At 36.5% G+C, this 22,746-nt stretch overlaps 1 protein-coding gene across 6 annotated transcripts in view; it reads left to right on the plus strand.

Annotated features, from left to right (window-relative positions):
• Positions 1–22,746, plus strand: part of LOC140517580 (gastric triacylglycerol lipase-like) — a 109,701-nt gene that overhangs the window by 63,849 nt on the left and 23,106 nt on the right. For 4 of the 6 annotated variants that reach the window (XM_072628952.1, XM_072628953.1, XM_072628954.1 and 1 more), the window contains 3 exons: positions 20,308–20,419; positions 20,651–20,768; positions 22,018–22,216. In XM_072628952.1, coding sequence (XP_072485053.1) covers positions 20,315–20,419; positions 20,651–20,768; positions 22,018–22,216 — 422 coding nt within the window. In that variant the 5' untranslated portion in view covers positions 20,308–20,314. Of the gene's footprint in view, positions 1–12,228; positions 12,312–20,307; positions 20,420–20,650; positions 20,769–22,017; positions 22,217–22,746 lie in introns of all 6 variants that reach the window. The other 2 variants (XM_072628956.1, XM_072628951.1) reach the window with 1 other exon arrangement.

The raw sequence follows: 22,746 nt of genomic DNA on the forward strand, positions 1-22,746 counted from the left end.
TCTTCTTTTGTGGTTAAAATTTGGGTATTTATAGTAGTCAAAATGACTTACTCATTCACAGGTGTTCTTAAATCAATATTGCTGTTACTGTGTACAATGCTCTCTTGCTTCTGCTCATTTCACTCGTCATTATTTCATGCAAGTCTATCAATGCTTTTCTAAGATCATTAAGGTCATCATTTCTTATAGCACTGTAGTATTCCTTCTCAATAATATGCTATAACTTGTCCAGCCATTCTCCAAGTGATAGGCATCCTCTCAGTTTTCAGTTCTTTGCCAACACAAGGAGAACTGATATAAATATTTTAGAACATGTAGGTTTTCTCCTTTCCCCCTAATCATCTTTGAAGATAGACCTAGTAGTGGTGTTGTTGAGTCAAAGGTTATTAACTCTTTGGGCATAATTCCAGATTGCTTTCCAAAATGGTTGAATCAGTTCACAATTCTACCAACAATGAATTAGTATCCTATTTTTTCAAATCCCTTCCACCATTTTTCACTTCCCCCTTCAATAATTTTAGCCAATCTGGTAGGTGTAAAATGATATCTCAAAACTGTTTTAATGTGCATTTCTCTATCAATAATGATCTAGAGCATTTTTTCACATCACTCTAGATGCTTTGACATCTTCATCTGAAAACTGCTTGTTCAAATCCTTTGACAATATTTATCAGTAGGGGATGACTTATTCTTATAGATTTAATTAGGTATTTTGGTACATCTGAGATATTTCTCTGCGAATCTTTCCAAAAAATCCTCCCTCTATTTTCTGCTTTCTCTCTGATCTTGGCTATATTTGTTTTATTTGTACAAAATGTTTTAGATTAAATATAACCAAAATTGTCCATTTCAAACCTTACTCTGCTCTCTATTGTTTATTCATAAATTGTTCACCTTTCTGTAAGTCTGATACATAATATATTCCATGTTCTTCAAATTCTCTTGCAGTATCTCTTTTTATATCTAGGTCATGTAGCCATTTTCATCTTATCTTATTTTGTCAGATTTTGGTTTATGCCCAGTTTCTACCATACTGTTTTTCAGTTTTCCAGTTTTCCCAACATTTTTTTTTTACCAGTTGATAAATACTTATCCCAAAATCTTAAGTCTCTACACTTGTCAAATACAAGGTTATTATATTTTTTTGATGATGTAAATGGTATATCTATTCTATTCATTGATCTAACTTTCTATTTTTTAGCCAATACCATATAATTTTGATATTTATTACCTTATATCATAGTTTGTGATCTGGTACTGCTAAGCCACCTTCCTTTACTTTTTTAAATTATTTCTTTTGATATTCTTTACTTTTTGTTCTTCCAAATGAATTTTGTTATTCTTTTTTCTAATTCAACAAAATTTTTTTTTGGTAATTCAGTTTGGATGGCATTGACTGTATAAATTGGTTTAGGTAAAATTATGTTTTTATATTGGCCCTGCCAACCCATGAACAGTGAATATTTCTCCAGTTAGTTAAATCTGATTTTATTCATATGAAAAGTTTTTTTTTAAATAACTTTGTTTCTGTGTTTGTTTTGGCAGGTGTGCTCTCTGTTGTTTTATATTGTCTATAATTATTTTAAATGGGTATTACTTTACTAGGTCTTTTTGCAGGGTTTTGTCTATGATACATAGAAATGCTGATAATTTATGTGGATTTACTTCTGCTACTTATTCTGCTACTTAGCTAAAAACTATTGTTTCAACTAATTTTTGAAGCTGAGTCTTTGGGATTTTCTAAGTGTATCATTATAACATCTCCAAAAAGAAATAGTATTATTATCTCATTACCTATTCTGATTCCTTATATTTCTTTTTCTCCTTTTACTGCTATTGCTAGAATTTCTAATGCAATATCAAATAATATTTATGACAGTGAGTATCTTTGTTTCACACTTGATCTTACTGGGAAGGTTTCCAAATTATTTCCATTACAAATAATGCTTGCTGATGGTTTTAGATAAATGCTTTTTTTTTTTTTAACCAATTTAAGGAAAAATCCATTTATACCTATACTTATAACATTTTTCATAAAAATGATTGTTGCACTTTATCAAAAGCTTTTCCTGCATCTACTGATATAATAATTTTTAACTTTTATTATTGATATAATCAATTTATATAGCATTCCTGCTACAACTCCCGCTTGGTCATAGTGTATACTCTTTGTACTATATTGCTGTAATCTTTTAGATTATATTTTATTTAGGTTTTTTGTATTCATATTCATTAATGAAATTGGTCTATAATTTTCTTTCTGTTTTTTCTCTTTCTAGTTTAGTTTTCAGTATCATATTTGTTTGTTAAAAGGAGTTTTGTAGGATCCCTTCTTTGTATATTAATCTAAATAATTTATTTAATATTGGAATTAGTTGATTTTTAAATGTTTGATAGAATTCACTTGTAAATCCATCTAGTCCTTGTGCTTTCTTTCTTAAGGAGCTCATTTATGAACTGTTCAATTTCTTTTTCTAAAACTGGTTTATTTAGATACTCTATTTCCTCTTTTGAAAATCTAGGTAATTTATATTTTTGTAAATATTCTTCCATTTCACTTAAATTGTTAAATTTATTGACATATAATTGGGCAAAATAACTACAATTGCTTTAATTTCACCTTTGTTAGTGGTATATTAACCTTTTCATTTTTAATACTCATGATTTGATTTTTTTCTCTTTTTAAAATTAAATTGACTAATGGTTTATCTATTTTATTTTTTTCATAAAACCATTTTTTAGTTTATTTATTGATTCAATGGTTTTTTACACTCAATTTTATTGATCTCACCTTTAATTTTTAGAATTTCCAATTTAGCGTTTAATTGGGGACTTTTAGGTTTTTTCTAGTTTTTTTATTGTCACTCAATTAATTGATCTGCTCTTTTTTCTGTTTTGTTGATGTAAGGATTTCGAAATATGCATTTTCCTCTGATTACTGCTTTTGTTGTATCATGTAGGTTTTGATACATTGTTTCATTATTGTCATCCTCTTTAATGAAATTATTGTTTCTATGATTTGTTCTTTAACCTATTAAGTCTTTAATATTAGGTTGTTTAATCTATAATTAGTTTTTAATCTCTGTTTCCATGGTCCCTTATTAAATATAAGTTTTATTGCATTGTGATCTGAACAGGATAATATTAATGTTTCTGCTTTTACTTATTTTTATGTACTAATATATGATCAATCTTTGTAAAGGTACCATGAACTGCTGAGAAAAAAGGTATATTACTTTCAATTTCCACTCAATTCTGTCCAGATATCTGTCATATCTAGCTTATCTAAAATTCTATTTACTCCCTTGACTTCTTTTCTATATATTTTTTGCTTACATTGATATAGTTCTGAGAGGGGAAGATTAAAGTCCTCCACTAATGTAGTACTATTATCCATCTCAATCTGCAGTTTATTTAACCTTTAAAAAATTAGATATAATAATATTTGGTGAATCTAAGTTCAGTATTGATATTGCTTTATTGTCTATGGTACCTTTTACCAAAATTTAGTTACCCTGTTTATCTCTTTTAATTAAATCTATTTTAGCCATAACTTTGTTTGAGATTATAATTGCTACCTCTGCCTTTCCTGGATCATTTGAGGCACAATAAATTTTATTACAACCCTCCATTCTAATTCTGTATCTCTCATTCTTAAATATGTTTCTTATAAATAGCATATTGTTCGATTTTGACTTTTAATCCATTCTGCTATCCCTTTCTGTTTTATGAGTGAGCCCATCCCATTCCCATTCAGAGTTATAGTTATTATTTGCAAATTGCCTTCCATCTCATTTTTATTCACTATTGTCCTTCTCAACCTCTTTTTTTTGCCTTATGACTGTTACCTTATCTTCAATTAGCCCAGGCACATGTTTAGTGCATAAGTTGTCTCTGTAGGGCAGGGGTTCTGAACCTGAGAACCATGAACTTTAAAAAAAAATTGATATCATTATTTCATATCATTGAATTCAATATCTTATTTCTTTCATATTACTATGATTTTTTTTCATTTAAAAGCATCTGAGGTGTCCATTGTATGGGAAACAAGGAAGTTCTGTTTCCACAGTTTTGGGTGATCAGGGTTGTGTCCTAGCACAGTCAGGTAGAGGTCAGAAACTTGTGTGCAGTCTTGATGAGATGGTTGAGGGAAAGCCTATCAGGAGGAGAACATGGAGTCACATGGCCAGGGGATGGTGGGGCGCTAAGTCCAAAATTCAGAACCGTATAAGAAATTTTCATTAATCTAAATATATTATAGTCTTCCTGTAGCCTTACTAGAAGCAACCTGTTTGTTCAAGGGAATGAATGTAGAAGGCCCTTCCTCCTCTACAATCTATTTTAATAAATTTTCCTTGATACCTTTTTGTGTGTCAAATGCATCTCCAACAACCTGGCACCCAACATGGGGCTCAACTCAATGACTTGAGGGAGTGAGAAAACACAGGGAGAGTGCTCCTGTAGAAAAATTTTTTTACAGTCTCTGTAAGTTAAATCTACTCTGTGCAAGCATGCAACTCTGAACCATGGTCAAGGAGTTCAGAGGAACTGGGGAGCAAAATTTGCCGTCTGACCAGGTAAGCCAGTATGCTGGGCAAGGATCAGGTCACCCTGGGAACTTACACTCAGGGTCAGTCTTTTACTGATGGAGTGAAGATTGCAGAGGCAAACTCTTTGTTGGTCATATCCCTGTCCAGGAGTTTCCTGGTTGGCCCTAAGCTAATGAATGAACTTAGAATCCCAGACATTCAAGCAATGGCAGGAAGGAGAGCTCCTGGGGTATTGGGAGGATGCTCCCAGGTCAAAAGGACTATACTGGTTGTTGGGGTCCAGGGACTTTAGTTTCAAAAGCAACCAGCATTTTCCTAAGTCATCTGGTGTGGTGATAGATAAATGCCCTCTAGGTTCTTGTTTGTCCCGGAAGTTGAAGTAAACTTATGAGGGAAGAATTTAATACTTAAAATTGGCTAGAAACCACAAATTTTTGACCAGTTCTGAATTCAAATTTGACAGTGATAATGCTCTGTTAAATGTCTTGTCTGTGTGTGTTTGTGAACTGTTGCATTGAATTGTAAATGCAGCCAGTTAGCAAGGCTTCCTCCATTATCTTTCCCTTTTCCCAATCCCCCTACCTCTGGAGTAGTTTCAGAGGAGCAAGTGGGGTGAGAAAGAGAGAGAGAGAAAATCTTTCTGCATTCTAAACTCTGGCCAAGTTTTTGAATGTTGAAGAAAAGATAAAGGAAGGGAAAATCTTTTCCCCTCAGATAGGGGAGGGGTAGGCCATTACCTGCTTCACCTAAGGACAGTCTCTTTTGTATAAGCAAGTAAAAAAAGAAGGAAAGAATTTCAGGCAGTCTACAGTGAAAAGTTGAGTTTTGATTTAATGTGATCTCAAAGCTAAAATCTGTACTTCATGTTTATATTAAGTCAACATATCTGATACCAGACAATGTGTTTAAAATTGCAAATTCACTTTAGAATGTCAGTGATTTCTTTTAGAAGCATTAACTCTCTCCAGATTCTGAAAGATGAAGACAAAGAGGGTGAGTATTTAGACAGTAAATTATTTAACCTTTGAAACTATGAAAGCCTCTGCCTGGGGAGACTGGCAATGCCCTATCAGCATTAAATTAAATTTATGTCTCTGCCTGGATCCAAAACCTAGTTTTAGAATATTGGCATATTTTAAGCTAACCTGAGGAGAACAGGGTTAATTTCAAACTCTTTGTAGAACTTTATATGCTTTTCCTAGTATATAGCCTGAGATTCCCAGGGTAGAGGGATATGGGTAGAGCAGCTGAGTGTTCATGTGCTCTTTACCAGGGAAAGTTATCCTCTGTCCTCCCCATCTGATTCAAAAGCTGGAATGAGATTTGGAGAGTTCCTTGTCTGGTAAGCCTCAAAGAGGGGAAGGGAGATGGAAGATGCAGTTTTTGTTCTTTAAGGAAGTAGAGTAAAAAGGGAAAAAAGCTATTCAGACCTGAGGATGGCTACCACATTTTCCTTCAAGGGATTAATTATGTGAAGTTATGAATAAAGTTTTCTTTTAAGTAGCAAGAGTATTTGACTTAAGGAAAAAGGAGGGCTAAAATATTTACTGTTAGTGATTATAAATCCAGATTTGATATGATTCAAGTCAAAATCTGTCCTGAAGGAATAAAGAGCAGCATCTGAGAATGCTCTTCCTATCAAGATTAAGCAGAAAAAGATATTGTTATTTGGCATTTATGATTGTAAACTTGACACAAGGATGTGATAGAAATTTGATAGTTTGAAGCATATATTTAGTTATAAATAAGCAGCGAAAATGCTGATGTTTGCTATGTAATGGTAGATTTTCCATTTGAAATCTTGGCTGAAAAGATATAATTTCTGAAGTAATTCATTCATTCAGAGTGAATATAATTAGGGAGGAATGAACAAGTTTGTGAAAAGGTTAGCCATTTTATTAACTGATTATCAGGTGATAGCGTGTGCCCACATGGTGGTAAGGAGATGAATTTCTGTGCAAGGTGATGTGAAAATGCATTCACTTGAATGGATATGGGCCGCTTTAAGTTTTAAATATGTAATGAGATATTTTGTTGAAAAAGTAATTTATCTAAATGTTACATTAGGAATTACATTGTTAAGTTAATGATGAACTGTTTAAGAAGCTGTTATGAATTCTGTATAAGAGTTTCTGTGGTGTAGAATTCCAATTGAGAAAATGAGAATCCTTGAAAATATATATGCATGCAAATACATACATACATACATATGTGTGTGTGTATGTGTGTGTATGTGTGATTTTCAAGCCTGTTCCATCTAAAGATTTATTAAGGATGTTAAAAAGTTTATTTCTTCTATTAAGACAGAAATGTTAACTAAAATTGTTTTTGCTATGAATCAAGCATTTACAAAAGTATGTTTGTGAAAGGAAACTTGGTAATTATGCAAAGGCCTTGGTTTTAGATCTTTTCTTGTAATTTTTATCAATTAGGTTCAGTAGGGTTTTGTGATAAATTGTAAGCTGTTCTTAAGAGAGGAAAAAATTTGTTGTGTAAAGAAATGTTTTGTAAAATATTTTGTATGATTTTTGGAAGGTCTACCAAATTTATATTTGTAAGTTAATTTGTTATATAAAGGTTTTATGGGATTTGGAAGATAAAGATCAAATTGATTTTAACTGTTTGTATATGGAGTTCCTAAATTAGAAATTTGTTTTGGTGATAAATAATCTCTAGTGATTAGTTTTTAGGACAAATTTAAGATGTAAGATGTAAGTCCTGGTAAAATTTTTGATTTGTAAAACTTGCCATCTAGTGTATAAGCCTCCGGGACTGTACTCAGAGAAGAATGTCACTGTTATAGGCAGAAGTTTGCCTCAGGGGACAATTCTGATCTCAGCCTGAGATGAGATCTTTATGGCTTAGTTTCCCCATTGTGTTCCTTTGAAAAGGAATGTTTTCCCTCTTGGCAATTTCTGAGTCTGACTATAAGGTGGAGATGATATCTAATTAGGTTCTTGCTTTTCATTTTCATGGCATATTCCTATAATCAAAGCAGATAGTTTAAGATGTAAGCACAAGGCAAGTAGTGGAATCATGTTGTTTTCAATTAATTGAGTAAATGGATACTCTGGTAGAGTCTTGTGAAAGGTAAAATCCCTGAAATAGGACAGTCTTTCTGAATGTTATGGGAATAATTAGATAAATGAAAGGAAACCAAAGTATAAACGTGATGTTGAATCACTGTCCCATAGAACAAGGCTAGGATTTAAAGTTAACTATAATTGTATGGAATTGTTGAGGTTCGGGGTGCTTGGGACCCAAAAATAGTGACACACTGGGTCCTGCTAAATTAATTCAACCCAAGCTTTCTTTCAGCTAAAGAAGGTCAAAGTTTGTTAAGGTTTCTCAATATTGGGTTGACTTTTAGGGAACCTAAGCATTTGTAATGGTAATGTAAGTGGGTCAGATAGAGAGAGCACTTTCATGGAAACAAAATGTACCTTATCTACAGAGGGACTAAAGAAGGAGTTCAGGGGTGACCGCAGGTGGTCTGGGGGTTCCAGGAAGGGTCTTGATGGGAGTGGCCAATAACCTGGAGATCTGGACTGATAAGATCAAGGGTAGAAAATAGAACAGAGATTTGGGCATAGTGATAGGGAAAAGGTTATGGACCTCAACACAGTCAGATGAAGTAGAGAAATCCAAAGAGCTTTGAAGGTGAGTTTTTCCAGGGCCCTTTTAGACAAATGGGACTAAAACTCTATTGGGCTAAGACACAATGGTCCTGACTTGGAATAAGGTCTTTACATATTACAACATGATGTAAGAACAGTTGGGTAAATACAATTGACTGAATCAAATTACTGAGACTAAATCAGAGACATCTTCAGTTTGGGAAAAATTTTCAGTGTAATTTATTAGAGGCAAGTAACCTCTGGTAATATTTTGCATTGGTGGAGAAGTTAAATGTTTCTGTTTTGATCTGAAATCATTTCATGAACATAAGTTGAAGTTAATATTCAAACTTATCATTTGTATAACTCATTCTTTTAGACTGAGCATGGTTAGAAAGGGATAGAGAAGTTTGGGAAATTGATATGAATCTATTAGAGCAATAACATAGCTTTAATGATAAATTTTATTTTATGATTGTTATTTAATCAGAAACTAGAACAAGTATAGAAAGTTGTGCAAGCTACTTCAGAATTTCTTTAGAAGATGTTCCTCAGCCAATGTGAAATTACAGTCATATCTGAAACTGATTATTGGAGTTTGCTATTTTAAGATTTCGTGGGACTATTAACTGACTGTTTTTCTGAGTCTAACTCTGAGTGTGGATAGAAGAAAGACTGTCTGAGCCACTGATCAATGATGCCAGTGAACCTGTGAGATGCTGGTATGAAAATGGTGATCTCATGGGAGGGCTGGGAGAACAATGTTTAGCCGGAACTGAGGTAGGATTCTCTTCATTCAGTTTCCCCACTCATACCTGGCAGCCTTTAAGCCTGACTAAATGCGGTTGACAATCTACTTATGCGTGGAATTGACATGAAGTTAGGGAGATGTTGTTTCCCTGAAATGTCCCTATTCTTAGTGGCAATTTCCTACAATGGAAAAATTATTCTATTAGCCTTAGGATTTTAGACCAACTGTAATGAGTTAGGGTCCTTTAATTCTTAGTAATAGTATGGAGACAATCAGATCAAGGACTTGTGAAGTTAGTATTTAGTCTTAGTTGGTTAATGTTAAAAGAAGAATGGTTTGTGGTCTGTCTTGTAAATGCTTTGTAAATGTAAAAGAAGCATCACATGACCAGAAGTTGAAATTGTTTTATGACATGATCTGTACTGTATTAAAAATGATTACCTATTGTATTTATGTACGCACTGGAACCTGTTATTAATTCCTTAGTGAAATTTCATCATCCTGATGGGGGAAATGAATAATGAATTAATGTAAATTGTAAAAACTGGGTTCTAATGTGAATTTCATTTATTTATTTATTTATTGTTTTGTTTTGTTTTATTTTTAAATTTATTTATTTAACTTTTAACATTCATTTTCACAAAATTTTGGGTTCCAAATTTTCTCCCCATTTCTCCCCTCCCCCCACCCCAAAATGCCAAGCATTCTGATTGCCCCTATCACCAATCTGTCTTCTCTTCTAACATCCCTACCTTCCCTTGTCCCCATCTTCTCTTTTGTCCTGTAGGGCCAGATAACGTTCTATACCCCATTACATGTATTTCTTATTTCCTAGTAGCAAGAACAATACTCGACAGTTGTTCCTAAAACTTTGACTTCTAACTTCTCTTCATCCCTCCCTCCCCACCCATTCCCTTTGGGAAGGCAAACAATTCAATATAGGCCATATCTGTGTAGTTTTGCAAATGACTTCCATATTAGTCATGTTGTGTAAGACTAACTATATTTCCCTCCATCCTATCCTGCCCCCCGTTGCTTCTATTCTCTCTTTTGATCCTGTCCCTCCCCAAGAGTGTTGACTTCAAATTGCTCCCTCCTCCCACTGCCCTCCCTTTCACCATCCCCCCCACCCTGCTTATCCCCTTCTCCCCCACTTTCCTGTATTGTAAGATAGGTTTTCATCCCAAAATGTGTGTGCATTTTATTCCTTCCTTTAGTGGAATTTGATGAGAGTAAGCTTCATGTTTTTTCTCTCACCTCCCCACTTTTTCCCTCCACTGAAAAGTCTTTTGCCTGCCTCTTTTATGAGAGATAATTTGCCCCATTCCATTTCTCCCTTTCTCCTCCCAATATATTTCTCTCTCACTGATTAATTTCATTTTTTTAAGATATGATCCCATCCTATTCCATTCACTCTGTGCTGTGTGTGTGCGTGTGTGTGAGTGTGTGTGAGTGTGTGTGTAATCCCACCAACTACCCAGATACTGAAAAGTTTCAAGAGTTACAAATATTGTCTTTCCATGTAGGAATGTAAACAGTTCAACTTTAGTAAGTCCCTTATGACTTCTCTTTGTTGTTTACCTTTTCATGTTTCTCTTCATTCTTGTGTTTGAAAGTCAAATTTTCTTTTCAGCTCTGGTCTTTCATCAAGAATGCTTGAAAGTCCTCTATTTCATTGAAAGACCAATTTTTTCCCCTGAAGTATTATACTCAGTTTTGCTGGGTAGGTGATTCTTGGTTTTAGTCCTAGTTCCTTTAACTTCTGGAATATGACATTCCATGCCCTTCGATCCCTTAATGTAGAAGCTGCTAGATCTTGTGTTATCCTGATTGTATTTCCACAATACTTGAATTGTTTCTTTCTAGCTGCTTGCAATATTTTCTCCTTGACCAGGGAAATCTGGAATTTGGCCACAATGTTCCTAGGAGTTTCTCTTTTTAGATCTCTTTCAGGTAGTGATCAGTGGATTCCTTGAATACTTATTTTGCCCTCTGGTTCTAGAATATCAGGGTAGTTTTCCTTGATAATTTCATGAAAGATGGTGTCTAGGCTCTTTTTTTGATCATGGCTTTCAGGTAGTCCCATAATTTTTAAATTGTCTCTCCTGAATCTATTTTCCAGGTCAGTTGTTTTTCCAATGAGATATTTCACATTATGTTCCATTTTTTTCATTCTTTTGGTTTTGTTTTGTGATTTCTTGGTTTCTCATAAAGTCATTAGCCTCCATCTGTTCCATTCTAATTTTGAAAGAACTATTTTCTTCAGTGAGCTTTTGAACCTCCTTTTCCATTTGGCTAATTCTGCTTTTGAAAACATTCTTCTCCTCATTGGCTTTTTGAACCTCTTTTGCCAATTGAGTTAGCCTCTTTTTCAAGGTGTTATTTTCTTCAGCATTTTTTGGGGTCTCCTTTAGCAAGGTGTTGACCTGCTTTTCATGCTTTTCTTGCATCTCTCTCATTTCTCTTCCCAGTTTTTCCTCCACCTCTCCAACTTGATTTTCAAAATCCTTTCTGAGCTCTTCATGGCCTGAGCCCATTGAATATTTATTTTGGATGTTTGGCATACGGAAACCTTGACTTTTATGTCTTTCCCTGATGGTAAGCCTTGTTCTTCCTCATCTGAAAGGATGGGAGGAGATATCTGTTCACCAAGAAAGTAACCTTCTATGATCTTATTTCTTTTCCCTTTTTTGCGCATTTTCCCAACCAGTTACTTGACTTTTGGGTCCTTTGTCAAGAGTAAGGTATACTCTAGGAATCCGTAAGATCTCAGTTCCTCCAAAGTGGCACAATCAAGCATGTACTGGTCTGGACGCAGAGAGGTATTTTTGTGCCCAGAATCTTAGCAGGTACCTCTCCACAGTCACCTGGCCTCCAGTTCCACCAAGTCAGCACTGGGGGCTGATTTTCAGGTAAACTGATGGGGAGGGCTGCCATTCAATGTGAGACAAAGACCAGCTTCGGCCAGGGCCTCTGCCCAGGGCTGAGGTGAGACTCAGATCTTCAGTGCTCCCAAGGGTTTTTATGCTTCAACAATGGAGGGTCTGTACAGGCTGCTGTGCAGCCTCTGTGGCTGCTGCCTGCTGCCGGACCTATGGGAAGGCCCTTTGCCATTCCGGGACAGCTGATAAAACCCCGTCACTGACCTTTGGCGCCTGTGGGTTGAGGGATCTGAGGACCCGCTGCTGCGACTGGAGATTCCGCCCCCTGAGGTGTGCTCCTCCCAGAGTCTCATTATGCTGTGCAGCCAAGGCTGGGCTGGGCTCCACTCTGTGTCCAGTGCAACCGACCTTTCCCATGTGCCTTTCAGGTCACTCTAGGCTGGAAATCTCCTCCACTCTGTTGTTCTCCACTTCTGCTGCTCCAGAATTTGTTCAGAGTCCCTCTCTACAGGTATTTTGTGGGCTGTGTGGGGAGACCCTGCATGTGTATTTCTAGTCTGCCATCTTGGCTCCGCCCCAATGTGAATTTTTTAAACATGATAATTGACCAAAGTTTCAATTTTGAACTTGTAAGAGTGATAAGAGTATAAAACTTAGGAATGTAATATAAAATTGTACAGTTTTGTAGGAGAGTGGACATCTAGATTTCTACAAGAAGATAAAGAGAAGAAGACTCTGAGATGCTGGGCTGAAGACAGCTTGAATGAGCATCCAGACCAGAAAACTGCATCAGATGATGTTCCTCCCCAGAATGCTGTATGAGATAGAACTTCTATAAGGACAATTAGTTGATGTGCATTTTTCTTCTGAGTCTCTGTATCTGTGCTTGTGAAAGTACAGATTTGACAAATTGTAATTTGTCAATGTGTCAGTTAACTTTACTCCCTTCCCATATTTATATAAAGGGGAGATAGATGAAGGGAATACTTCAAAGGAGAAAGAAAGTGAGGAGGTATTGATTGGATTTAGGTATGGAAACAGAAATTTTAATAAAGAGAAAAAGGGAGGAGTGGGAAACAGGGAAATTCCGTTTCCACAGTTTTGGGTGATCAGGGTTGTGACCTAGCCCAGTCAGGTAGAAGTCAGAAACTTGTGTGCAGGTTTGATGAGCCATTTTAGGGAGAGCCTATCAAAGAGGAGAACATGAAGTCACATGGCTAGGGGATGGTGAGGCACTAAGTCCAAAATTTGAGACACTATAAGAAACTTCCATTGATCTGAACATATTGTAGTCTTCCTGCAGCCTTACTGGAAGCTAACTGTTCACTCAAGGGAATGAATGTAGAAGGCCCTCGCTCCTCTGAAGTCTACTTTAATAAATTTTTGTTGACATCTTTTTGTGTATCAAGTGTGTCTCTAATAGTTATTTTATCAAATTGTCAAAAGAGTCTATGACAAAAATAATTGAAGGGCTTTTACTTTAGAGGAATGGGATTGGAGCTGGCCTTATTAAATCATCTACTATGATTTAAGTACTTACACAATATGTGATTTATGATTTCTGTCTTTTAATAACTGAACAAATATTGGAACTCTGGGAATATAGATGATTTATATTGTATAGTTATAGGAAATTTAAGTATAAATAAGGACAGAGAAAGAATTGAGCACAATCACTGACCTGAGCCAGAGGGAAGATTCCTGGAAAACAATAAGTGAAGCTTTCTGAATTTTGTAGTTCAGTTGTTCCAGTATCAGGATAATACAGGTAATAGTAATATGTAATTCTTTTGTAGGGAGGACATCCTCAACTTTCAAGTGGATTTTAAAAATCAATTTATGTACCTGTTAAGTTAGTTAGATTTGGGTTAATTACATCTCAAAAGAGTTCTTTTTTTCCATCTCCTTAAGTTCTTAATTTCTGGGATTGTGTAGTAAAGTGAAAAGTTGTACACTAAGTTTGTGAAACATCCTCTTTCAACAGGTAGCAAAAATGCTTTCCTAAAGAAGACACTTTGGAAATAATAAACTCACAAACTTCTTGCCTATGTAAAAAAGTCTGGCGTAAAGTTTGATTGTTATCTTTCTATTATTTTTTTTTTTTAGTAAACTTGGTTTCTCCAACCATTGAGGCATTTTTTTTAAAGAGGTTATTAGAGTTGGAAGAAATCTCAGTAGCTTTATAATCCAACCCACATCCCCTAAAACCTCTACTAAACCATATCTGAGAAGTAATTACCTAGTCCTTACTCTCACCAGACAGGGAAAATCAAGCGTCTCTCAAATCAACCTGTTTCAGGTTAGGATATCTTTGATTGTCATCCTAGTTTTCCTGATATCAAGTTTACATTTTCTTCTTTGCTACTCTCACCTGTTATTTCTAGTTCTGCCCCCTTGGGTAGAACAGTCCATGTATAATCTCTCTTCTGCCTGTCAGCTTTTCAAATATGTAGTCAGCTATTGCATCGCACTGAAACTTAAAGTGACGCACTCTGTAATCCCATCAAAAGATTCTTTTAAATTTCACATATTTTCCCATTATACTCTTTTATCTATTGTAGCTTCAGAATAATCCTGTGATACTTGAACTGCATTTCCACTATATTTAAAGATCTTTTTCTTGGCTCCTTGCACACCTTTTGTCAATGAAAATTTTAATTTAGTTTCTGTATGTCTGGATTTTGAATTGTAAGACTACTTATCTTTTTTTGTTGGCAGTCTGTAGATGTTATTGATTGTCTGTTATCTGTATTCAAAAATTCTATACTGTTTTCATATATGATTTCTGAATTGTGATATTTAGATTTTTTCTTTATATTTATGATGTTCTTTTTGAACACTTATGATCTTTAAATTATCTGTTCTTGCCTTCAAGGTGAGTCAAATTGACTTTTGTAGAATTTAGGACTTACATTTTGCTTCTCTTTGGACAAGTATCCCCCAATTTAGTAAATTTGTGTTTTGTACCTATTGTTTTCATATTTATATGCTTCCATATTTGGATATTCCATTTTTCTTACTCTACAAATTGTGTGTTTAAATTCTGTATTGTGACCTCTAATTTCTGCATTGAAAACTCTAAGTTATGATCAAAATTCCTTCTTAATTTTTATATTTTTTTATTTCTTTTAAAAATTATTCTGTATTTATTTGTTTGTTTATTTTCCTGTTGGTCCATGGTCTCTGAGCAAGCCACAACATTCTATTTTTTGTCAGAAAATATTTAGTTACTTTTCTTAATATTATAGTATTTGTTTAAAGCCCTATGGTTTCTTTTTAAAGTTTTGTTCAATAGTCCTTCTGTTTTTAGAATTCTCTCCGTGTATTCCTCAGCTTGTATGCTGGGCTATTCTTGATACTTTAAAAAATATATATATACTTTTGGTGTTTCAGCCTTTTACATGTATTGTCATCACTTTCACTTTTTTCTTTGGTCTATTCCTCTTTACTGGTGCACAGACCCTTGAAGCTGAGATGCTGGGTGGTCTGAGCCTCCTCACAAGGTCACTGATTATTTGTGTGCTTGACCCAGGTACTTTCCATGAGTAGTCCCTGGAAAAAGTAGACTTGCTCCAAATAGTTTTTTATTTTCCCTTTCTGCTAGCCCCAGTAAAGGACTCCCTATTGGTTTTGGTTCTGAAAGTGTTGAGGTTTAGGGATCCTAGAGCCCAAAAGTAGCAAGACGTGAGTCCTGCCCAAATTCATTCAATCCAAGCCTTGTTTCAGCCAAAGAAAAACAGTTTATTAAAAATCTGCCATACTGGTCGGACCCTTAAGGAATCTGAACATTTGTAAAGCTAATGTAAGCAGGCCAGATTGAATGTGAGGAGCTTCATGGAGGCCAAGATGGATATTATATACAGAAAGACTGGAAGGGATCTAGGATTGGCCAAGTAGTCTGGGGTGAATGGAGGAGGGGTCCAGGGAAGAGCTTGATAGGAGTAGCCAGTAGTCTGGGGTGACTAGAGGAGGGGTTTTAGATAGAATCAAGGGTGAGAAATAGCCAGAGATAATCTGGAAGTAACAGACAATGAAGGCTTGGGATAAGTTAAGGGTAATAGAACTGGGCATAGTGATAATGAAAGCCCAGCTAAGGGGATTATAACCTCAGGCAAATGCCAGATCAAGTGGAAAGATTCAAGGAGAGTTCAAGTGGGTTTCCAGAGCCTGTACCCCATCAAAAGCACCCAAAACATTTTATCCCATGCATTTTTTTTTTGTTGTTGTTGTTCATTCTCTTCCCCTCTGTGATTGGGCAGAAATAGCACCTGTTGCTTCTTGGGAGATTAGAGATGGAGTAGGGTGGATGAAGAAGTCATCTAACCATATCTTTCCCACTTTAAATTCTTATAGTTGACTCTTTGTACACAGGTATGGGACTTTACATTCACATCTATTAAACTTTACCTTAGGACATGCATTTAAGTGTTTACTACCAGCCAAGAGTGAATCTAAGTGCTAGGGATAGAAAGGAAAGTAGAAACAGTACCTGCCTTCCAGGAGTTAACATTCTTGTGGGGGAGACCTCATGGAAATAACTAGAAACAAGAAAGATAGATCTATAGAGTAGAGTCCAGGTGATGTTATAGGGGAAGGCACTAGTAGCTGGGGGTTGGAATGAGGCACTGGAGCAGGCTGCCCCCCTTGAGGAGTCAGGATAATAGCTGGGTTTTCAAAGGAGTCCCAGATATGGGGGAAGGGGCATGCTTGATATACCAGGCAAGGTGGAGAACCAGTACAAAGACAGTAGACATAATCTTATGTTTGATGAACTGCAAATATACTAGTATAGGTGGATTGTTAAGTATGTGAAAGAGAATAAAGTGTAAGAAGACTAGAAAGGTAAGAAGGGACTGTAAGAGATGAAATGAACTTCTCTTTCCACAAGAAAATATGTAATATACCAGAAATCTTGTATTTGCTGGGGAAGGCAGGGAAACAAATGGATTAAAAGGAAAGTCTTGGGAATATTGATTAACACTTCACTCCACAAGGATGTGGGTGCCTGCTTATTAGAATATCTAAAGGTCTTTCCTTGTACTTTAGATATAATCTACAATTCCAAAGGCTAGAGGAGAATTTCATTCCACAACCCCATTTTGAATGTTAGGACTCTTCTTATGCTAATAGTGAAGGAAGTAAAGCATCCTGGCCTTGGCCTTTTATCAATTTAGGGAATTCCTTTAAAAGAATTTATACTTGTAGAAAATGAGAAATGTAAGGAGGAAAATAGACCTATGTGGGAGTGGGGTTTAGGTGTCTTACAAATAGGCTGTGAACTGTGAAGTTCCTAGTCAATGGGAGACAGGTGGGAAATTTAAATTGGAATTTAAGCCTTGCATTTGTCTGAAGCAAGCATACTCCATTTGGGAACTACCCATTCATTTAGGGAAATAAATGTAAAATAGATAAAATAAAACTTTCCTGGCTTCACAATAAGCATTATTCTTTTTAAAAGTGAGCTTGTTTCTCATAGGACCAAGTTCTGAAGTGCTTTTAATGCCAAACAGAAGAAGTTATATACGATCCTGAAGATGAAGAGAAGTTATTAGGGCCTCACTGAGCAGGGAGGTGACATGATCAAACCCTTTATTTTAGAAAAGTCATCTAGGGAGTAGAATGGAAGTTGGCTTTGAGTTGGTAAAAACTCTAGGCAGGACGACCAACCAGATGACTTTATGGGCATGTAAGTCACTTGTGGTTAGATGAAACACTAAAAAGGGACAGAAAAAACAGATTATTATTGAATGTTTGGTGTATGAAGGAAGCTGTGTATGTGTTATTCCTTTTGTCTCCTACTACCTTTATGATATTTAAAAAGTTTTAGAGACGTAATATCTGGGTAATAAATCATTTTGTAAATGATGCTAGCATATTACCAATAAAATGTATCAGTGACACTCTCTAATACCAAAGACCATTCATGGAAACTACTCAACACTTATATGCCCTTGGAAGGGTGTTTGATCCTGAGAGTGGCAATCAACTCTGATTGGTTAACAAATAATGAGAGAATGAATATTATAATGTTAGGTGAGCTTATTTCAATGAGGTTCTTGGGATATGTGATAATGAACTGACAAATCTTGGTCAAAGAAATTTATTAATTTCCAAATCGCCTTATTAGACTTCAAGCTTCCTAAGGTCAGAGATCAGCTTTATTTTACTGTATAGAGTAGACCCAGTCTTTGGCACAGTGCCTGACATATAGTAAGAATTTAATCAATGTTTCTTGATTGAGTGGTTATCGTGAGAAACAGTTTGGAGATCACAGAACTTCCCATGCAAGGTCAGGGAGTTAGCCTGGGATGAGTTGCTGCTGCCCTTTACTTTCCTGGAAGTGTGCCCTCTGGGAGACCCATGTGATAGACCCATTCTCACTGAAAGAATTCAGAGACAGAGTTACTTCTCCAGAGGAAGTGGATGTTGTTCTCACTAAGAAGACCCACACTGATGCAGAAGCAGGAATGAGGTTACACAGTTCTGTCATCCCTATTAGAGTTAGGGTTAGTTCAAATTTTTCAGGGTTACATTCTTTATTTCCCTACATTTCCTCCTTATGCAAATTACACAGGCATGATAGTGAGGATACTTGTGACCAGGACATGACCTCTAGGGTCTGAGCTGTTGGTCACGCCCCACTTCTAGTTTTTCCTTAAGGCCAAGATGTGATAGACCCTTATCTTTGCAAAACAACTTATGCATGCTTATCTAATCGCAAGCTCCCATCAGCCTAGGAATTTTGCTATTTTTCAAGAACATTTGTGGAAGCAAAACAAGATACAATAATACTCATTCTTACATTATGTACACAATAATATTATATAGAGGAATTTTAAGGATAGAGATATACTCTCAGAGTGCCTTTGTTTGGGGTAGTCCACTCTTAGCTCTCCATTAGTGATTAGTAGAGGGGAAGCAATCATGTGAGTGATTATTTTTAAAAGGTGATTTGATAGTTCACTACTGTTTCATTCAGAAATAGGAAAAAATGAGTTCACTTTCAAGTAGGAGACAGGCATTTATTAAACACCTGCTATGTGTCAGGCACTATGTGCTAAACACTTTACAAAGATAATCCCATTTGATCTTCACAACAGCCCTGGGAGAAAGGTGCTAGGATTATCTTCATTTTACAGTTGCAGAAACTGAGGCAGATAGAGGTTGAGTGATTTGCCCAGGGTCACACAGCTAGTAAGTGTCAGAGGTTGGATTTGAACTCAGGTCTTCTTGACTCAAGGCCCAGCACTCTATCTATTGCATTTCCTAGCTGGGGTTGGTAGGGAAAAGGAATTTCCCTTCTGGTAGGTAGGATACTATAAGTTCATGAGGAGGTAGGGGTACTAATGTGTACAGGGAATGAAGATGGAACCTGGTGGTCATTGGTCAGGGATGTGTGTGTTGTGTCAGAGAATACCAAGTAAAGGAAGCAGCACCAGGGCTGTATTGGTTGGACAGAAAGCTCACTGAGTCATATGGCTGAGAAGCCTATTCAGAGCCTATTCAGCTGATACTTAAAGGGACCTCAGGGGCAAGTCAATCCAGCCCGCTCATTTTATAGATGTAGAAATGGAGGTATAGGGATGTTAAGTGACTTGCACAAGGTCATACAGATAGTAGTATCAGAGACAGAATTTGAACCCAAGTCCTCTGCAGAGCTAGTGTTCTTTCCATTGAAACATGCTTCAGAGAAAATGGGCTGGGAACAGAAATGATATTTGCTGATAGCTGAATGAAATGAATGAAAAAGTCAAGTGAACAAGCGTTGATTAAGTACTGATGATGTGCCAATCATTGTGCAGAGCACTGTTGATAGAAATAAATAAAAACAACAGGGACAGTGTCTGCACACAACTTACATTTCAAGAGGTGAAGACAATGCAGAGAAGGGAGCTAAAAGGGGAGGGAAGATGATGATATCCCTTAATAGGAGATTTAAGGGAATGTTCAAGAGAGTCAGGAATTCAGTCTGGAAAGGGATGAAGACATGGATGGCCTGGGCCTCCTCCTTAAAATGGAGCTTCTGGAAGGAAATCTGTAAATAAGAGGGAAAAGCCACAGGGGTAGAGGGTACTTCCAATGGGTCAATTCCAGGGGTGGGTGGGTCTCCAGAATGAAGAAATTTTTGGACTATGGTATAGAAAGTCTGGGAGGAGTCAGGAGTGCAGCCTAGAGAGGAATGAAAAACATATATTAAGCATTTACCATGTGCTAGGAATTGTGCCATTAATGTACAAAACTCAGACTATTCCTTCCTTCAAGGAGATTCATGGGGGAATCAGCACAGAGAGCAGAGTGGCTTCCAGAGAGACTAGTTTAGGTAGATCTAAGGATAGTGAGTGGAACTGTCAAGGCAGAGATGGACAAGCTTTTTCCTGAAACTTTAGTAGTGTCAATTTGATGATTATCCTGTAGCAAGAGGTAAAAAGTAGGCATTAACTGTAACACTGACTTGATAAAACTTTCTCTGATAGAAAGCACTCTGATCACGTCCCTATTTCATGCAGGTACAAAATGTGGTGGGTTTTAGCCATGGCATGTGTCTTTCACGTCACTGGGAATGTCCATTGTTGGTTTGCAGAGGTCCGTCCAGACAACCCAGAAGCACATTTGAATGTTGTGAGTAGTTTATAGTATCAGCAAAAATAGATTGAAGCTGGTCATGTGACTATTGATGGTCTCCAATGTTTTGGAGTTTATTAACTAGCCAGATGTGTAATTGATGTTTATTTGTTATTGTTGTTATTGTTTATTGTTTGAATGTGTAATTATTGTTTATTTGTTACATGTGATGCCAAATGAAATTTCAAAATTGTAGTGATAACAAAGGATTTGCTTTTTTCCCTCTAGAGTCAGCTGATTTCCTACTGGGGCTATCCAAGTGAAGAGTATGAAGCTATAACTCAAGATGGTTACATACTTAAAATTAACAGAATTCCACATGGAAAAACAAATGGCCCTCATTCAGGTATAATAAGTGTCAGGTTAAATTCTCTAATTTATATCAGTCCTGGGACCTGGAGCTCTTGCCTTTGCATGAAGAAACTCAGGTAAGAGAAATGATTTGAAACAAAATCAATTGTTACAAGTCAAGAGCTCTTCCTGCATGTCAAAGGAAAAGGAGAGGAGTATTTGATTCTCTAGTGACTGGTGAAAAAAGAGACTATTGCATGGGATTGCTCTATTCAATAGTCAAAGGAGTAAACTATAGATGCAGATAAAAGTTAGAGAAATAAGATCAAGCCTCATATAGAATATCATGATCCATTAGGGATACCACATTTCAGGAAGATAGTGAAAAGCTAGAGGATACTCAGAGAAGGGTGCGGGGGAAGTGTGTAAAGTCCAGGGTGCGGGGGAAGTGTGTAAAGTCCAGGGGGTAGGGTGAGTTCCACGGTGAAGAGGCTTGTGAGGTATGGTAGAGAAAGTTGGAAAGGACAATCAGGAAGGCAGCCTGTACAAGAATGAAAAACGTGTTTTGAAAGGTTGGATTGGGATCAAAGACCTCACCATATAAGTCTCAGTTGATTCAATTGCTGATTTTAGATCTATTCTGTCTCTGGTAAAGACTCAGAATAGAGGAAATATAGTACCTGGCTTTTAATATTACAGTGAATAGCTTCTAGATGAGAGGATTCAACTGGTCATTCTTGGCACCTAAGATCAAATTTTGGTGCCACAGATGGATGTTGCCAAGAGTCAGATGCAAAGCAAACCTCCCCAACATTTGGAGTTATCCAGAGATGAAAAGAGTGGCCTCAAGAGGCCATGAGATCCCTCTCCTTGGGGCACATACTTCCCCTTGTCTTCTGTGTTGTGAATGGGTCCCTGGTGGACCCTGGGTCTGGCTTGGAATCAGTGATGTCTGAGGTCTCATCTAACTCTGATTGTCTAGGATTCCAAATCCAGAGCCTTTTTAAAACAGATCACATGGCATTGAGCATATGCCATAGGCATCACTGGGTGTATCCTCTTCATTTTGTGTATTGGCTTTTGATTATTGGATATTCTAACCACTCTTTGTTAAAAGAGGAAGAAAAAGGACAAAGTATCATTCTTGTTATGCAGATAATCCATGAAATGTGGACAAAGAAAACTTTAATAGTTTTGAGGAAATTAGAAAAATTTCGGATGGATATAACCCCAGGCATTCTTTGAGACATTTTACATTTTGACAGACATCCTATCACTAAACATTTCCCATGTTTCTTTCTCAGGTAGGAGGCCTGTTGTTTTTCTCCAGCATGGTTTCCTCCTGACTGCCAGCTCCTGGATTTCTAACCTGCCAAACAACAGCCTGGGCTTCCTCCTGGCTGATGCTGGTTATGATGTATGGTTGGGGAACAGCAGGGGGAATATTTGGTCCAGGAAACACCTGTATTTATTGCCAGACTCCAAAGAATTCTGGTCTTTCAGGTAGGGAAACAAATAGTATTTCACTTCTGATTTGCAAAAACAATGGCCTTATTTTGCAAATTTGCAAAGCATTTGCAAAACAAGGGACATTCTTTAAAAAACACATTTTTTTTTCAATTTATTTTATTTTTAGTTTTCAACATTCATTTCCAGAAGATTTTGAGTTTCAAATTTTCTCCCCATCTCTCCCCACCCACCCAAAAACACCATGCATTCTGATTACTCCTTTCCCTGATCTGCCCTCCTTTCTATCACACCCCTCCCTTCCCTTATCTTCTCTCTTTTCTTCTAGGACAAGATAAATTTTTATACCCCATTACCTATATTTCTTATTTCCCAGTTATATGCAAAAACAATTATCAACATTCATTCCAAAAACTTTGAGTTCCAGCTTCTCTCCCTTCCTCCCTCCCTACCCATCACCACTGAGAAGGCAAGCAATTCAATATAGGCTATGTATCTGTAGTTTTGCTAAAGACTTCTATAATAGTCATGTTGTGAAAGACTATTTCCCTCCATCCTATCCTGCC

The sequence above is a fragment of the Notamacropus eugenii genome, chromosome 1 (genome assembly GCF_028372415.1).
Source record: "Notamacropus eugenii isolate mMacEug1 chromosome 1, mMacEug1.pri_v2, whole genome shotgun sequence".
Taxonomy (NCBI): Eukaryota; Metazoa; Chordata; class Mammalia; order Diprotodontia; family Macropodidae; genus Notamacropus; species Notamacropus eugenii.